Source organism: Podospora pseudoanserina, chromosome 3 (assembly GCF_035222485.1).
Source record: "Podospora pseudoanserina strain CBS 124.78 chromosome 3, whole genome shotgun sequence".
NCBI lineage: Eukaryota > Fungi > Ascomycota > Sordariomycetes > Sordariales > Podosporaceae > Podospora > Podospora pseudoanserina.
Window position 1 is genome coordinate 1500091 of NC_085922.1, and position 13948 is coordinate 1514038.

Below are 13948 nucleotides of genomic sequence, written 5' to 3' on the forward strand. Positions count from 1 at the left end.
ATTGTTGGGCAGAGACAGGTGGCAGGTGACGGTCACCGTCTCGGACTTGTTGCTTGGCCAAACTGCTACTGGTTAACGACCATTGAAGATGGAGCGCTTGAATAAGGCACTGTCGGAGGTTTGACACGATTTAAGGAAGCCACTGTTCACAGAGACTGCCCCCTACAATTCCCAGTGACCTGAGTAACTGAGAGGCCCAGATGTTGGCCTGGGAGTCTGATAGACGTTGGAGATGAATCAGATAGCACACTGCTCAGGGGCTTTATGGCCTGGCCATAATGGCACTACTAGGTATCTAGCAAACCTACCTGTGCTGCAATGTGTAAACTGATTAGTCCAGTCCTCTGGGGCGGATGATATCCAAGAATGAAGTCATTAATTGTGAGAAAGTTTCTCACTCTCATAGCATATACTTCCACCAACCAGAATCATGGGCGTCTATCGTGTGTTTCTCTCGCCATTATCGACATGATAACGACCTATACTTCATATCCTGAAGCTTAACAGCTATTAGCAATTCTGAAGAGACCCAAGCGGGCAATCAACAGCGCTCAGAGAGACAGAAATAGGTTCGTCAGCTGTCCCAAGCACTTGTAGCATCTTTCAGTTTGTGGCGTAGCATGTTTCTTTTGGAGTGAATGACGGGAAAAGAAATCCTGAATGCTGTGGTAGTTCTTGCACGACGCGTACTCGTTCGCCATATTGCACCTTTATACAATCAATAACAAGATCTAGCAACGAGTGTTAGCGTAGTATTTCTGAAGTTCTGCCAGGTATTCGTTTCAGAACCTCTCCACGGTGATCCTACAGCCTCCATTATTAGCAGCTCCTACCAGCCCTGAATATAGTTTTTTTGTTCGATTCTTAGGCACCTAAGAAGGTCTGGACAACTGTGAAACCGAAGGAGTTATCTGATTTCGAGAAATCATTGTGACTCGAAAATTCCTTGAAGATGACGGTAGGCGGTCAGTCTCCGTTTCTAAACACCAAAAAGCAAACTAGGAGCTAGCCCTTAAGGACTTAGCCATATTAAGCAAGACAGATCTCCATGCCAGTTATTGCATATTCTTGGTGATGGCCTCATCAAAAGTCAAGTGCAACCGCCCTATCGCGCCAATGGTAGTTAGCTTGATCGTCATAAATGTCAATAAGTGGTTGATAACATCGGCACTCTGGAGAATTTACTTGCTCAATGTATCTGTACCTGATGTGGAAGCTCAGGCACTTTGATAATAATTCGGAGGCGTGTCTGGGCTTCTAAAGATGATAAATGTTAGGCCTTTTCAAGCATAGATAGTCAAGAATGTATGCGTTGTAAGGTAGTCAGTCACAAGACGGCGCTTTTCTATACACCCACTGCCACCGAACAAACCTGCTTGAATCTTCCCGAACTGATTGCAAAGCATTCTCAGTAGGTAATTGACATTGGCAACACTCGGTCAAGAAAGAAAACGGCACCATCATCACTAATTTAACCTTCTCATCTAACTTTTCCTCACAATTGCCCTGTATCTCAAGGTAAGTAGATTGGTAGTGAGCATAGCTAGTCCACAACCTCGCTTTATTCCCCCCCTTTGCCAGCTTATCGTTAACAAGAGGTTAGACAAACAAGCAAGCAACTTGCGGATGTAAATAAGCAGCAAGCAGTGAGAGACTGAGAACCATCAGTTGGTCAAGTGGGGTTGGATCGACAAGCAATCTGGAAAGTGCCATCATTGTCCTCCACCCCATCTAGCAACCACCCGCAGAAAAACCACCGCAAGCAGTGGCCTCAAGTCCAACCCCCACCACGCCCAGTCTCCTCACAGGAACCAACTCCTACCCCCCATCTCCCTCCTCAAAACCTCCCCTCAGCTGAAACCAACCTTCCCCCATTCTCTTCATCCACAAAACCCCCTTCTGACCATCTCTTGTTTTCGTTTCCTATACACCTCCCTTCCCCCCCCTTCCCCAGCGACTCGACCCCTAGGATACCCCCATCCCCAATTTTGCCCCCTTAAATCGGCGATAGTTACTCGTCTGCAATCGGGTCAACAACCTTTCTTTGTCGAACCTCCACGATTCCCTCCGTCAGCTTTCTCAACCCCATACCTACCTCAGTAGATCCTCCCATCGGGGGACCGGCAGGTGGTGTCGGTAAAAGAGTACGTCGTCAGGGTCGTCCGTTTGCTCTCAAGTAATAAAGAGTGTCTGATAAAAAAATGAGCGTTTTAAACAAAGACGCCCAAATTAATCTTTCGCCGCAAGAATCATGTCCTATCACATTGTATCCGCACCAACGCGGTACTCGTCAGCAAACTGTCTCAATCTCCTTCACTGCTAGTGCCCCCTGCGAATACGACCTCCTTGCTGCTGTCCACCCGGAGTAGAACGCACACGGCGAGCGCCAAAAGTGCGTTTTGTTCCGGCCTGTCCAGAGAATCGGTCGTCCGCAGCAGAAGCAGGGTCGCCACCTTCCGAAGAAGCGCATGCAGCTTGAATGACACTCGCGGGGTTTCGAGCAGACTTGGAGAGGGGGTTTCTTCTTCCGGGGTGTTCATACCAGTCGACGTCGCTGAGTTGGAGCTTGCGGACGCGCTGTCCACCGCGCTCCTTGGCGGCTCTGTTGTCGATGCGGTTGTGGTGGTGATACGAATTGGTTTTCTCGTTGCCTGCACGGTTGTGAATATTGCTGTATAGTTGAAGGGGGTCCCGGAGGGTGGTAGTACCGTCGTTTTCCTCATTCTCGCGGAGATCGTAGTTGAGGACAAGGTTCTTGATGCGCTGCTGTTCCTCCTTGGCTGCCTGGCGTTGGTTGATCAGAGCCACGGCAAAGTTGGAATCAGAAGGCAGTTCAACAGTCCGTGTCTTTTGGTCAAGTTAGTGATGTGTTACTTGGAGGAAGGTCCGGAGAAAAGCTTACCTGTTGACGGTTTCCTTTCTTCGTGAGCAAAGAGAAGGCCATAGTGCCGCCTGGGTTGGTCGTGGCCGCCTCGGCGGGCTCGCCTCCTGTAGCCTCACGGGCTTTCGGGCGGACGGGGAGGGGAATATCAAACTGAGGTTTGCGCTCGAACTTGCGCGCATCCCCAAAGCTTTCAGCCATCATCTTGGCATACTCCCGCTCAAACTCTTCTTCGTATTCAGGGTCGACTTCCTCCTCTTCTCTGGTGACCACAATCTCCTCCTCTTCTTCATATTCGCTGTTGGCATAGGAGCCGTGATGCTCAGATTCCTCGATCTCGCCTTCATCGGAAGCCGCGTCCTCGTCGTCATCATCGTCTTGCTCTCCGGCCTGAAGATCATTGCCATCCTCATCGTCGCTCGACATAGCACTAGTTCTGTCGTCCTGCTCGGCAATCTTGTCCATGCCTGAGGTTTTGTGATCTTGAATGACGGCCAGCCGGAAGACTTCCGAGGCTTCCTCCAAGTTCGAAGCAAGCTTCCACTGAGGGCGAGTGAGCGAGAAGATGTCATGTACCAAAAACTCAATGTCCATCGGCAGGGGGTCCTTGGTGTAGATGTAGTACTGGAAGAAGGAGAGGAAATAATCCAGCTTCTTGCCGGCTGCACCTTTGTTGAAGAACACACCGCAGGTCTCCAGGATTGTCGCAATCAGGCGGATCCGGAAGAAGTCGTCTGGCATGTCAAAGGATACGAGACGGCCGGGGATGGGCGGTCCTCCATGCCCAAAGGTCATGATCTTGTACATGATCTCAAAGATTACAGGATGGTCGAGCATCCTGTAGTTGTACATCTCTGCCAGGTATTTGACTTCGGCAATTCTGCGCTGGTTGAATTCAAAGTTGTTCTGCTCAAGCCCAAACACAACAGATTCGATGACGGTGTCAATAACGCTGATCACGAACTCGTTGTGATAGCGGTGAATAGCGCTCAGAATGACGACGAGAAGATGGATGTTGCTGTACTTGACCTTTCCGGGCTTGGAAAGAACCTTGTGAAGGATTGTCACAACCTCCTTTTCTTCCCAGTGAAGCCTGCGGATCTGCCGGACAACCTTGCTGTAGTTGCGCTTGGTCAGATCCGTGTAGACCAGCTTCCGGACAAAGAGCTCGATGGGGGTTCTCTCCTTCTGCTGGATGGCCGGCCGTTGAGGAGGATCGACATAGTACACGGCGTTCTCGACAAGCATGCGCTCGGCTTGTCCAATATGCTGAACAGATTTCTTGCGCTGGAGAGTCTCCAGGAAGGAGGCCATGCGAGGCGACGTCTCTGGGTTGCGGAGCAGGTATCGGCCGCAGTTCTCCAAGAGATTGCAGATGATCTCGATGTTCATTCGAGAGAAATCATCCAGACTGACCTTGAGGCAATGGAAAACGACGTGTTCAGGGACAATCCCAAACTTGGTCAGTTCGGCTAGATAGCGGATATTGCCAAGTCTGACCTGGCCCAAGAACTCCTTCTCTTTGCGGCGTTGGAGGCTGCGGAACTCGGCATCAAGATAGTCCACAAGACCTTTGGGAATGTCTGGCATGTATTGGCCAAGGGTAGCGACAAGCCTAGACCAGCTGGGAAGGAGATCGCCCCGCCCTTTGGGCACATCTGTGAGGGCCTTGATAAGCCTGTTCCGAGAAGCCTTGGAGTTGAGAAAGCAAAAGTCGATGGCGGTTTGGTCAATGGCATCCTTGCTGGTGAGATCCGGAAGCCGAGCAAGAAGAGCATCAACCTGAGCACCAATGGTCTTGTTCGCAATGGCCATGGACTGCTCATCAACTGCAGCCTCCGCCTGCTTCGCCTCAACCTCGGCCGGATCGATCTTCTTACCGACTTGCTCGTCCTCGGCCTTCTTTTTCTTGACCTCTTCGAGAAGCATGCCGGGAACCTTGCCCTTGAGATCAACCAGGTTTTCGTAAAAGCGACGTTCCTCCTCGTCCTCCCAGATACCGGAGCCATCGCCTTGTCCACGGAGGTACTCTCCCGCCTTTACTATGCCGATCGAGCCGTTCGCGTTTGCGTTTGCGTCATCGCTATCCTTCAACTCGGGCATCTCAGCCCCAATGATTTCGGCGATCACATGGGCGTTGGCCACAAGGCGCTCCTGGGCCTTCACCTGCTTCTCAAAGTTCGCCTGACGGTCCTCAAAGACTTCACCCGATTTCACGTAGGCCTCGGCGTTCTTGCGAGACTGGCTGAAAATGGCCTTTTGATCCCGAACAAGATGGCCCTTGACGTCCTCAAAATATCGCCTGAGAACGTTTCGAAAGCGCTCTTGGAGTTCGGGAGAAGTGAAGGGAGCATCTTCCTCCGTCGTGCCATCCTGCTCTTCGTTTGTCTCGTCCTCTTTGGTGGTGCCATCTTCCCCGACTGTTTTTCGACTATCAGACTTGACTCCCAAAACATCCCAGCTAAAAGCCTTGACGAAAATCACCAGCAGAGGCAAATTTGCATGTTCACGGTCGTGGCCCAGGAGATCCTTCAGAACTTCCAGAGGGAACGGTTCGGCAGCGCCTCCCTTGGCAGCTGCTCGGGACTTGACCTCAGTGGTCTTGCCCGTGGTTCCGTTTGCAGCGTCGTCAGGCCGCTTGATGTCGTCGAGGGTTTTGAGAATGCCTACAAGCCAAAGCTCGGTCACGACGCGCAGGAGGACACGCTGACGGGTCAGACGGTCGCGTTCCTCCTTTTCTTTGGCTTCGGCCGAGAGGGTTTTGAGGAAGCTCTTGTCCGGTGTAGCCATAGCCTTGCCGAGATACCAGCCCAGATACATGGTGAACTCGTCGGGACCGAAGCGCTGATGGAGGGCGCTGACAATTTCGACGCCGGCTTCGATCTCGCCGGGGGATTTGAGTTTGCAAAGGCCTTCGTGGCAGGCGGAGACAATTTCGGAGAGATACTTGGAGAGGCTGACAGTCTTGATCTCCTGGAGAAAGGTGTTCATGGTCGCGGGGCTAATTGCGGTACGGAGACGTTTGATGAAGGCGGTATTCTTCTTCATGGTCGAGTCCAGGGACTTGCCCACGGGAAAGAGATCTGTCACGAGAGTCAGCATCACCAGAGGGGGGCGAGGCTTGTTGTCGAAGCTGCTTACCCTTCTCTCCATTCCAGGCCCTCTGGTTGAGCTCGCGCAGCTCGCCTGAGAGTCGACTGTTAGCTATGACTACCGCAGAGACGATTATAAGACATACGTCTGCGCGCGCGATCCATGATGGGCGAGTGTTGTTGTTGTGTACAAGTAAGAGATTTACGTGGGCGCAATCATTCGTTTTCGTCGACTATGGATCGAGATGCTAAGGGTTCAGAAATCGGAAGCGACAATCCCCGTCAGCTAAGGAAGGCATCGGTGACGCTCGGTGGGAAGGGCCTCTAGAGGCAAGATGGGGATTTGCTCCAGGTCTCTGGCAACTACTACGGTGGGCGCCCAGAGAGGGTGTTTCGTTTTTGCCTTTGCTGAGTGGTGTTGTTTCTGTCTCGAAGTCCAAGGCAAGGAAGCAAGTGTCCGGTGACGGAATACGATATCAATAAAGTCAGTCAGTCAGGCCTGGCTGAATTCCTCAAAGGCTGTAGTTCCACTCCCCCACCAGGATTGGCGCGGCACGCGGTTCTTGGCACTGGGGATCCCCGCTATGTAGTTGGCTTTTCAGCAGCCAGACCAACCTAGTTAACGACCTATGATCTTCTCTGAGTTGATTGGGATCCTTATACATCGGTGAGATGGCTAATGTCAGTTGTTTCACTCGAGAATCTGTGACAAGGAGAAGCGGCCTGTCTGTTGCTACCCGTCTTGGTCACGAGTCACTGGGAAAGGGTTAGGGTTTGAGGCCAGCAATCTCGTGTCATGAAATTATCAGATCAGAGTTACGCCAGCCTTAGCCCCTCCAGTATCTGCAAATACGATACTTGATAGGCCACTGCTAGCGATATATATGCAGGAACATTTGTTCTGTCCCTGATAATGTCTTTCTCTGAATAATCCCCAGTCACAGGTTCTGGCCGCCCGTGGCCACCGAACATCCGAACAATCAACAGGTCGGCCCGCATGCTTGGCACGGGGGTCACGGTCCGCTGTGCTCCCCAGCCAGACGTCATGTCTCGGCACCCACTTGACCCCTGTCACGTTTCTCACAGCTCTGCCCATATCAAAAGCCTCAAATAGAGACAAAACTCCCGAAAAAAGCGAGTTCAATCTGAGCGTTGGACGATTCGAGTTTACAGTACAAAACAGAAACAGGCACGGGAACCGGCCCCTGCTTTAAATGGATCTGGGCCAGGGCTACCACCAGTCTGAAGTTTGCATCTCCGTCCCATTCCCAAGTGGGCCTCCTTATCAGACGCTCTGATTTGTCCAACGGCGGGCTGCTTGTCAAAGCTTGATAAGAACCTCCCACCCCCGTCTTTGAACTTGTACTCGAGTACAGTATATCCGCGGAAACCACGGGTGCCGATCTAGAAAGGGATGCTCCAAAACGATCAATAAACGGCGCTCGCCTTATCTCTGAACACTTGCGATGAACACCCGCGGCCACTCGGAGAAGCAAGCGTCAAGCAGATGGCGTAGGTGGCATGGTATGTAGCATACCTACCTTAGGTATATATGAAGCAATCGAACCATTCTCTACGTGTTGGTCCCTCTAGTTCCCTTTGCCATTCTTCAGCATTGTATGTAGTATTATCGTGTTTGTTAGCGTCAGCTGCCCAACATGGAAGTGACTTCAGCTCTTGCTGCCTCTCAGGCGTTCACCAAGTCCCCTCTCAGCTTCCAACAACAAAAGCCCACTGAAGATGGTATCCCACGAAGCTTCTATGAGCTCGAGAAGCCATTGATTACCAACCTCGACGATATCGACTCCCAATCCAGCACATCACAGTCTTCCTCAGAGCAGGACCAAGATCAACAATCCTCATCATCACAGTCATCACCACCGACGGAAGACCAGCCGCCTCTTTCGGACTTTGAGAAAGCCCTTCTTCACCCACAGCCAACTTCGGCGCCATATCCATTGCCGCCAGCTCCCACTCCGATCTCAGTGCTGCCTCTTGATCTCAAGACACCAGACAGCTTTGTCCCAAGAGACCCTGCCCTTATCAGGCTGACAGGCGTCCACCCCTTCAACGTCGAGGCCCCTCTCACGCCTTTATACGACCAGGGGTTCCTCACTACCCTCAATCTTCACTATGTTCGCAACCACGGACCGGTTCCTCAGGTTCACGATGCCGACGCTCTATCATGGTCTTTCACCATCGAAGGCCTCTGCTCTTCGCCAATCACCCTCACTTTGGCAGATCTCATCTCCTCCCGTTTCGAAGATGAAGTCGTCTCCTACCCAGTAACACTAGTCTGCGCTGGTAACCGCCGTAAAGAACAGAACCAGGTCCGCAAATCCAAAGGCTTCTCGTGGGGCGCCGCCGGCCTTTCAACATCTCTCTGGACCGGTCTACCACTCGGCCACCTCCTTTCCCTTGCCGGCGTCAACACTCGCAAGGGGAAATTTGTGCACTTTGAGGGCGCTGATGCCCTCCCCAACGGCTACTACGGGACGTCAGTGAAGCTGAGCCATGCCATGGACCCAGAAAGAGGCATGATGATCTCCTGGCTGATGAACGGTCTCCCTCTCCACCCCGACCACGGCAAGCCCCTTCGAGTGATCATCCCGGGTATGATTGGTGGGAGAAGCGTGAAATGGCTCAAGAAGATGATCATCAGCGACAAACCCTCGGAGAACTGGTATCACATCTACGACAACCGCGTCCTGCCCACCACAATCAGCCCCGAAGAAAGCGGCAACGGGACAGAAGAGATGGTCCAAATCTGGAAAGATGAGCGGTACGCCATCTACGACCTAAACACCAACTCGGCCGTCGTGTACCCCCAACACGAAGAAACCGTCCAAATCCAAGACGGAGCCACCTACGAGCTCAAAGGCTACGCCTACGCCGGCGGCGGCAAAAGAGTCACCCGCATGGAGATTTCCCTGGATCAAGGCAAGACGTGGCTTTTGGGCAACATCTCTTACCCCGAAGACCTCTACCGCACCGAGACAGAAAGCCGCATCTACGGCGGCCGTCTCGACCTCTCCCAAAACGGGCGCGACGCCTCCTTCTGCTGGTGTTTCTGGTCTCTCGCTCTCCCTGTCGGCACCCTCGCCGGGGCGTCTGACATTGTCGTCCGCGCCATGGACGAGGCGATGATGGTCCAGCCTAGGGACATGTACTGGTCGGTCCTGGGGATGATGAACAACCCCTGGTTCCGCGTCGTCATCCACCACGACACGACCTCCAACACCCTCCGGTTTGAACACCCAACCCAACCCGCCCTCCAACCCGGAGGCTGGATGGAACGGGTGAAAAGGTCAGGCGGCGACCTCACAAACGGCTTTTGGGGCGAGCGTCAAGCGGGCGGCGAAACCCTCACCAACCCTATAACCTCCCCACCAGAGAAGGAAATCCCCCTGACAAACCCCGCCATCTCCCGCGAGGTTTCTCTAGAAGAGCTTCGCTCTCACGACAGCGAAGCCTCCCCTTGGTTTGTTCTGAACGGGGAAGTCTACGATGGCACCGCCTTTCTCGAAGGCCACCCCGGCGGCGCCGCCTCCATAATCAACGCCGCAGCTCAGGATATATCAGATGAATTCCTCGCCATCCGTAAGCCCCCCTTCCCTTCCCTCTCATCCCCCCTCACTAACCCTCTCTAGACAGCGAAAACGCCAAAGCAATGATGCCCCTGATACCACATCGGCACCCTCCCCCCTCCTCCCTCCCCCTCCTCTCCCTCCCCACCCCATCCTCCCCCTGCCACCCCCCGCCCTCGTTCCTCCACCCCAAACAATGGCTCCCCGCCACTTTAATCTCCAAAACAAAAGTATCCCCCAACACCAAAATCTTCACCTTCACCCTCCAACACGCAACCCAAACTCTCGGCCTCCCCGTTGGCCAACACCTCCTCGTCCGCCTTTCCTCCCCAGAAACAATAATAAGAGCCTACACCCCCATCTCCCCCGGCTCCCTCCCCACCGGAACCCTCTCCCTCCTCATAAAAATCTACCCCCCCTCCCCCGATTCCCCCTCTAGCGGAGGGAAAATGACGCTCGCCCTCGACGCCCTCCCCCTCCACTCCCCGGTGGAATTCAAAGGCCCGGTCGGCAAGTTTCTCTACTTATCCCCCGGGCTATGTTCCGTAAACTCCAAGCAGCGAAACGTCACCAAGCTGGTCATGATCTGCGCCGGGAGCGGCATCACCCCCATCTTCCAGGTCCTCCGCGCAATCCTCTCCTCCCCCCCCTCCCTCGACCCAACAAAATGTCTTGTCCTCGACGGCAACAGGGTAGAAGAAGATATCTTGTGCAGAGACGAGCTCGACGCCATGGCAAGGGGCAATAAGGAGAGGATGGAATTGGTATACAGCCTCAGCCGCCCCCAGGCCTCCTGGCAAGGCAGAAAAGGGAGGATGGACCGCCCGTTCTTCGAATCCGCCGTCGGAAAGCCAGATCCAGAAGGGAAAACGCTGGTGTTGGTTTGCGGGCCTGAGGGGTTGGAAAGGGCGATAAGAGAAACATTCACCGGAAGGGGCGGGTTGGGCTGGGACGAGGGGATGTCGTCTTCTTTTGAGAAACACACATCTATGTATCTTGTGAAATTAGCACGAGTTTCGGTGTACAAAAGCTTGACTTAATCAACATACCTTATTTTCACCCCACTTCCCCCTTCTTTCAACAGATGAATTAGCAATTAAAACAAGATCCCGCCAACCTCACATACGGTCCAAAAATGACACAAACAATTGATTTTCACATTACTCCAATGCGCCAAATGTGCAAGGACAGAAAACATAAACAGTATGAGCAGACCACAACCATGGGTAACAATAAAGCCTCTTGATATAACCTTCTTTTGGTTCCCTTCCTCCCAATTTTCCCCGGCCAGACCTCTAACGAATTCCAACAACAACCACAAAAACCACCGCCGCTTAACGACTGCTGGTCTTGCCGATTGTGCGCTTGCCAGAAAACTAAAGCACGCATTAGCATACCAATTCGACAGCGATAAGACAGAGAAAGAAAAAAAACTCACCAGATGCTTGGGCATGGTAGCACCAATATGCCTATCAGCCTCACCCTGTCTCGCCATGCGGTTCATCTTGCGCTGAGCAAGCTTGGCCTGCCTCTCCACCTTTGTCCGCACAAGCTCGTCTGTGACACCATCCTCGCGACGGTTCGTCGCCATGACGGACCTGTCACGGGGTCTGCTCTGGCTGCGGAGTCTGTCTCTCGCCGAAGGAGCATTGTCAACATCCATGGCATCTGGGTCAACAGTGCCGGTTCTGGAGCGGGCACCAACTGATCTGCCACGGGTCTCACGAACGGCCGCGCGACCACGGAGGTCAATCTCCTGGGTATCAACACCCAATTGGTCAAGGTGGTCCTCGAGCTGAGAGAACGACTTCTTGAGCGACTTGCGAGGGATCATGGCGCGGTTCTTGAGAGACTTGCGCATCTTGGCCTCGTTGCGGATGAGCTTGTGCTTCTCACGGATCAACTCGGCCTTCTGGAGAATCTCCTCCTCAGACTCATCGCCAACATCCGAGTCGGACTTGTAGAAGCCCTCCTTCTCGAGACGCTCCTCCTCCTCCTCGAGCGCGGCAAGCTTGGCGTCGATATCTGGGTCGACATAGTCGTAGACGTTTTTGCCATCGTAAATCTCGGGGATCTTGTCGTACTTCCATTCTGGGTTGGCGAGGAGATAATCCCTCTTGAGATCGACGTTGAACACACCGGCACCACCATTCTCGAACTCCTCGTCGCGAGCCAACCTTCTTCTTTCGGGGTCGTTCTTGTCGTACTTCTTCATGTTCTTGATGGCTTCTGGGACAAAAGTCTCGCGAGTAACACCACCCATAGGCTGGGCAACGTGAATACGGGCCATAACCTCGGTGAGGCGAGAGCCCATGTTGCCGCTGCTGCCAGTGCCAGCCTTCAACTTTTGAGAGACACGCTCGGCGAGGAGACGCTCGCAAACGTGGTTCTTGACGTCCTGAACACCCTCCTGGGTGGCGCACGAAGCACGGAGAAGCTCGACATCGCCAGACTTGACGAGGTCGTTGAGTTCGGCCTGCATCTCTGGTTCCAACTCCTCAAATTTCTTCACATCCATCTTGTTCAAGACGACAAAGACCATCTTGTTGGCGAAAAGGGGCTTGATCGACTTGAAGAGGTTGATTTGCGCCTTCAATGAGTAACCGCACTGCTCGCTGATGTCGATGAAGAAGCAAATGGCGGCTCTGAGATGGGCAAGGGCGGTAACGGACTGCATTTCGATGGTGTTCATTTCCTCGAGGGGGTGGTCGAGAATACCGGGGGTGTCGATTACTTGATAGCGGAGGTACTTGTAGTCAAGATGACCGACGAACAAGCTCTTGGTTGTGAAAGCATAGGGCTCAACGGGGGTATCGGCCCTGGTGACGGAGCTGACGAACGAACTCTTGCCGACGTTGGGGAAACCGGCAACGAGGAGAGTACGGGTGGTGGGGTTGATGTCGGGCAATCTGGCCAAATGCTGTCTGACCTGGTCGAGATAGGCGAGAGGGTCTTTTAGCCTCTTGATGAGAGTGGCCATACGACCGAGAGCGGCCCTCTTGAGCTGCTTGCACTGGTACAAACTCTGAGAGTACTTGAGGAGACGGACGTAGTCGCGCGAGATGGTCTCGATCAAGTGCTTGGCTGTCGAGACCTGGCCGAGGGCCACCTTGAAATGGTCGGCATCTGTTGAACCAAATCGTCAGCACCCTTCCGAGCTTCACCTCCTCCAAATCCAGCAAAACGCACCATAGAGAATATTCATCAAGTCGCGGTGGAAGGGATGCTGATCCGTGAGGATGGGAAAGCTGGAAACAATGGCGCCGAACTTTTCGCTGCATGTTTCCTGTGTGAACCTGGGGTTGAAGGTTAGCGTTCCGTTCGAGATTGTCGTCGACTTCGAAGTGGTATGCGACGATGGAGAGGCATCGCGAGGTGTACTGACTTGACCTTGCGGGTATAGAAGGCGCGAATTCTGCTGACTGTAGGCGCATGGTGTTAGCAAACTGTTGATCCCATTGTCCTCATCGTTGTCCAGGTTCTACGTACTCTTGAAGCCAGCACGGACTTGATTGCGATTTTCGAGTCAGCAACAGTGTTCCTACAAGCAGTCCTATTCGATGTACGCACTCTGAGTGGGCAATCTCCTCTGTGTCCGCCTGTGGTACTGTTAGCATCACCCATCCCAGTCCTGAGGGTCGAAAATATCTTCAACTTACGAGAGGATGATATCAATAAACTCCTGCGCCCTGCATCCCGCAAAAAGAATCAGTCAATTTTGTCCCAGCGTCGTCCTTGTTGAAATCGAATATCCTTACGTAGGCACGGGCGCAATATCCTTCCACGTCATGTCGGGCAACTGTCTTGTCTGTCGTTGTCCGGGGAAGTGATAAGGTGGTGTGGTGGTGGTGGGTGAGGTTTGGGGGTGGGCGTGGGTGAAGAAGGCGAAAAAGAGTATCGCAGCGTCCTAGCGGGGCGGTGTCGATTTGGCCGACCGCAGAACTTGCCTCGAAATATTTTTTTCCAGCCCGCAGAAGATTTTTGATAAGATAAGAAAGCGGTGTGTGTGGGAATGCCAGGCGAGTGGGGCTGGTGCCAAGATGTCAGTGGGGTTCAAGCTGGTCAGCAAGGTACCGGGGCCACATTGAACACAACGGCTGGACCCTTGAACGGGTTGCTCCTTGCCATCTCAAGAATATTGAAAGGATTGTTTCCTAAGGTGTTGTCGACGACAGAAAGCTAAGGTATAGCTCCTGAGCTCCCAACTAGCTATAACTGAGCCCTGATATTTCCAAACATCATACAGTAGAATAATTGACACCATACCAATGCGCACTTACACCCCCTTCCAGCCCCGCCTGTCGGCACGAAAAGCTGCCAATTACCCCACCATGCATCCCGCGATCAAAAAATCCAATCTTTTTCATGGCGGGGCAACCCATATGCGC

General features: G+C 53.1%; 3 protein-coding genes across 3 annotated transcripts; 1 reads left to right on the forward strand and 2 right to left on the reverse strand.

Annotated features, from left to right (window-relative positions):
* Positions 1 to 1989: 1989 nt before the first annotated feature.
* NMD2 (mRNA decay protein) lies at positions 1990 to 7119 on the reverse strand. Its single transcript, XM_062945543.1, has 5 exons — positions 6120 to 7119; positions 6023 to 6067; positions 2903 to 5964; positions 2543 to 2847; positions 1990 to 2256 (listed from the first exon to the last, which is right to left on the reverse strand). Exons 1-5 carry the CDS (start codon positions 6136 to 6138, stop codon positions 2250 to 2252), a joined length of 3438 nt encoding a protein of 1145 aa, XP_062801534.1. The 5' UTR covers positions 6139 to 7119; the 3' UTR covers positions 1990 to 2249.
* QC764_304260 (uncharacterized protein) lies at positions 6844 to 10620 on the forward strand. The gene is made up of 2 exons (XM_062945544.1): positions 6844 to 9573; positions 9624 to 10620. Exons 1-2 carry the CDS (start codon positions 7632 to 7634, stop codon positions 10598 to 10600), a joined length of 2919 nt encoding a protein of 972 aa, XP_062801535.1. The 5' UTR covers positions 6844 to 7631; the 3' UTR covers positions 10601 to 10620.
* On the reverse strand, positions 10105 to 13730 carry NOG1 (Nucleolar GTP-binding protein 1). Its single transcript, XM_062945545.1, has 8 exons — positions 13319 to 13730; positions 13220 to 13249; positions 13131 to 13159; positions 12946 to 12982; positions 12750 to 12856; positions 10999 to 12686; positions 10610 to 10936; positions 10105 to 10555 (listed from the first exon to the last, which is right to left on the reverse strand). The coding sequence occupies exons 1-7, from the start codon at positions 13348 to 13350 to the stop codon at positions 10895 to 10897; spliced, it is 1965 nt and encodes a 654-aa protein (XP_062801536.1). The 5' UTR covers positions 13351 to 13730; the 3' UTR covers positions 10105 to 10555; positions 10610 to 10894.
* Between the last annotated feature and the right edge of the window lie 218 nt (positions 13731 to 13948).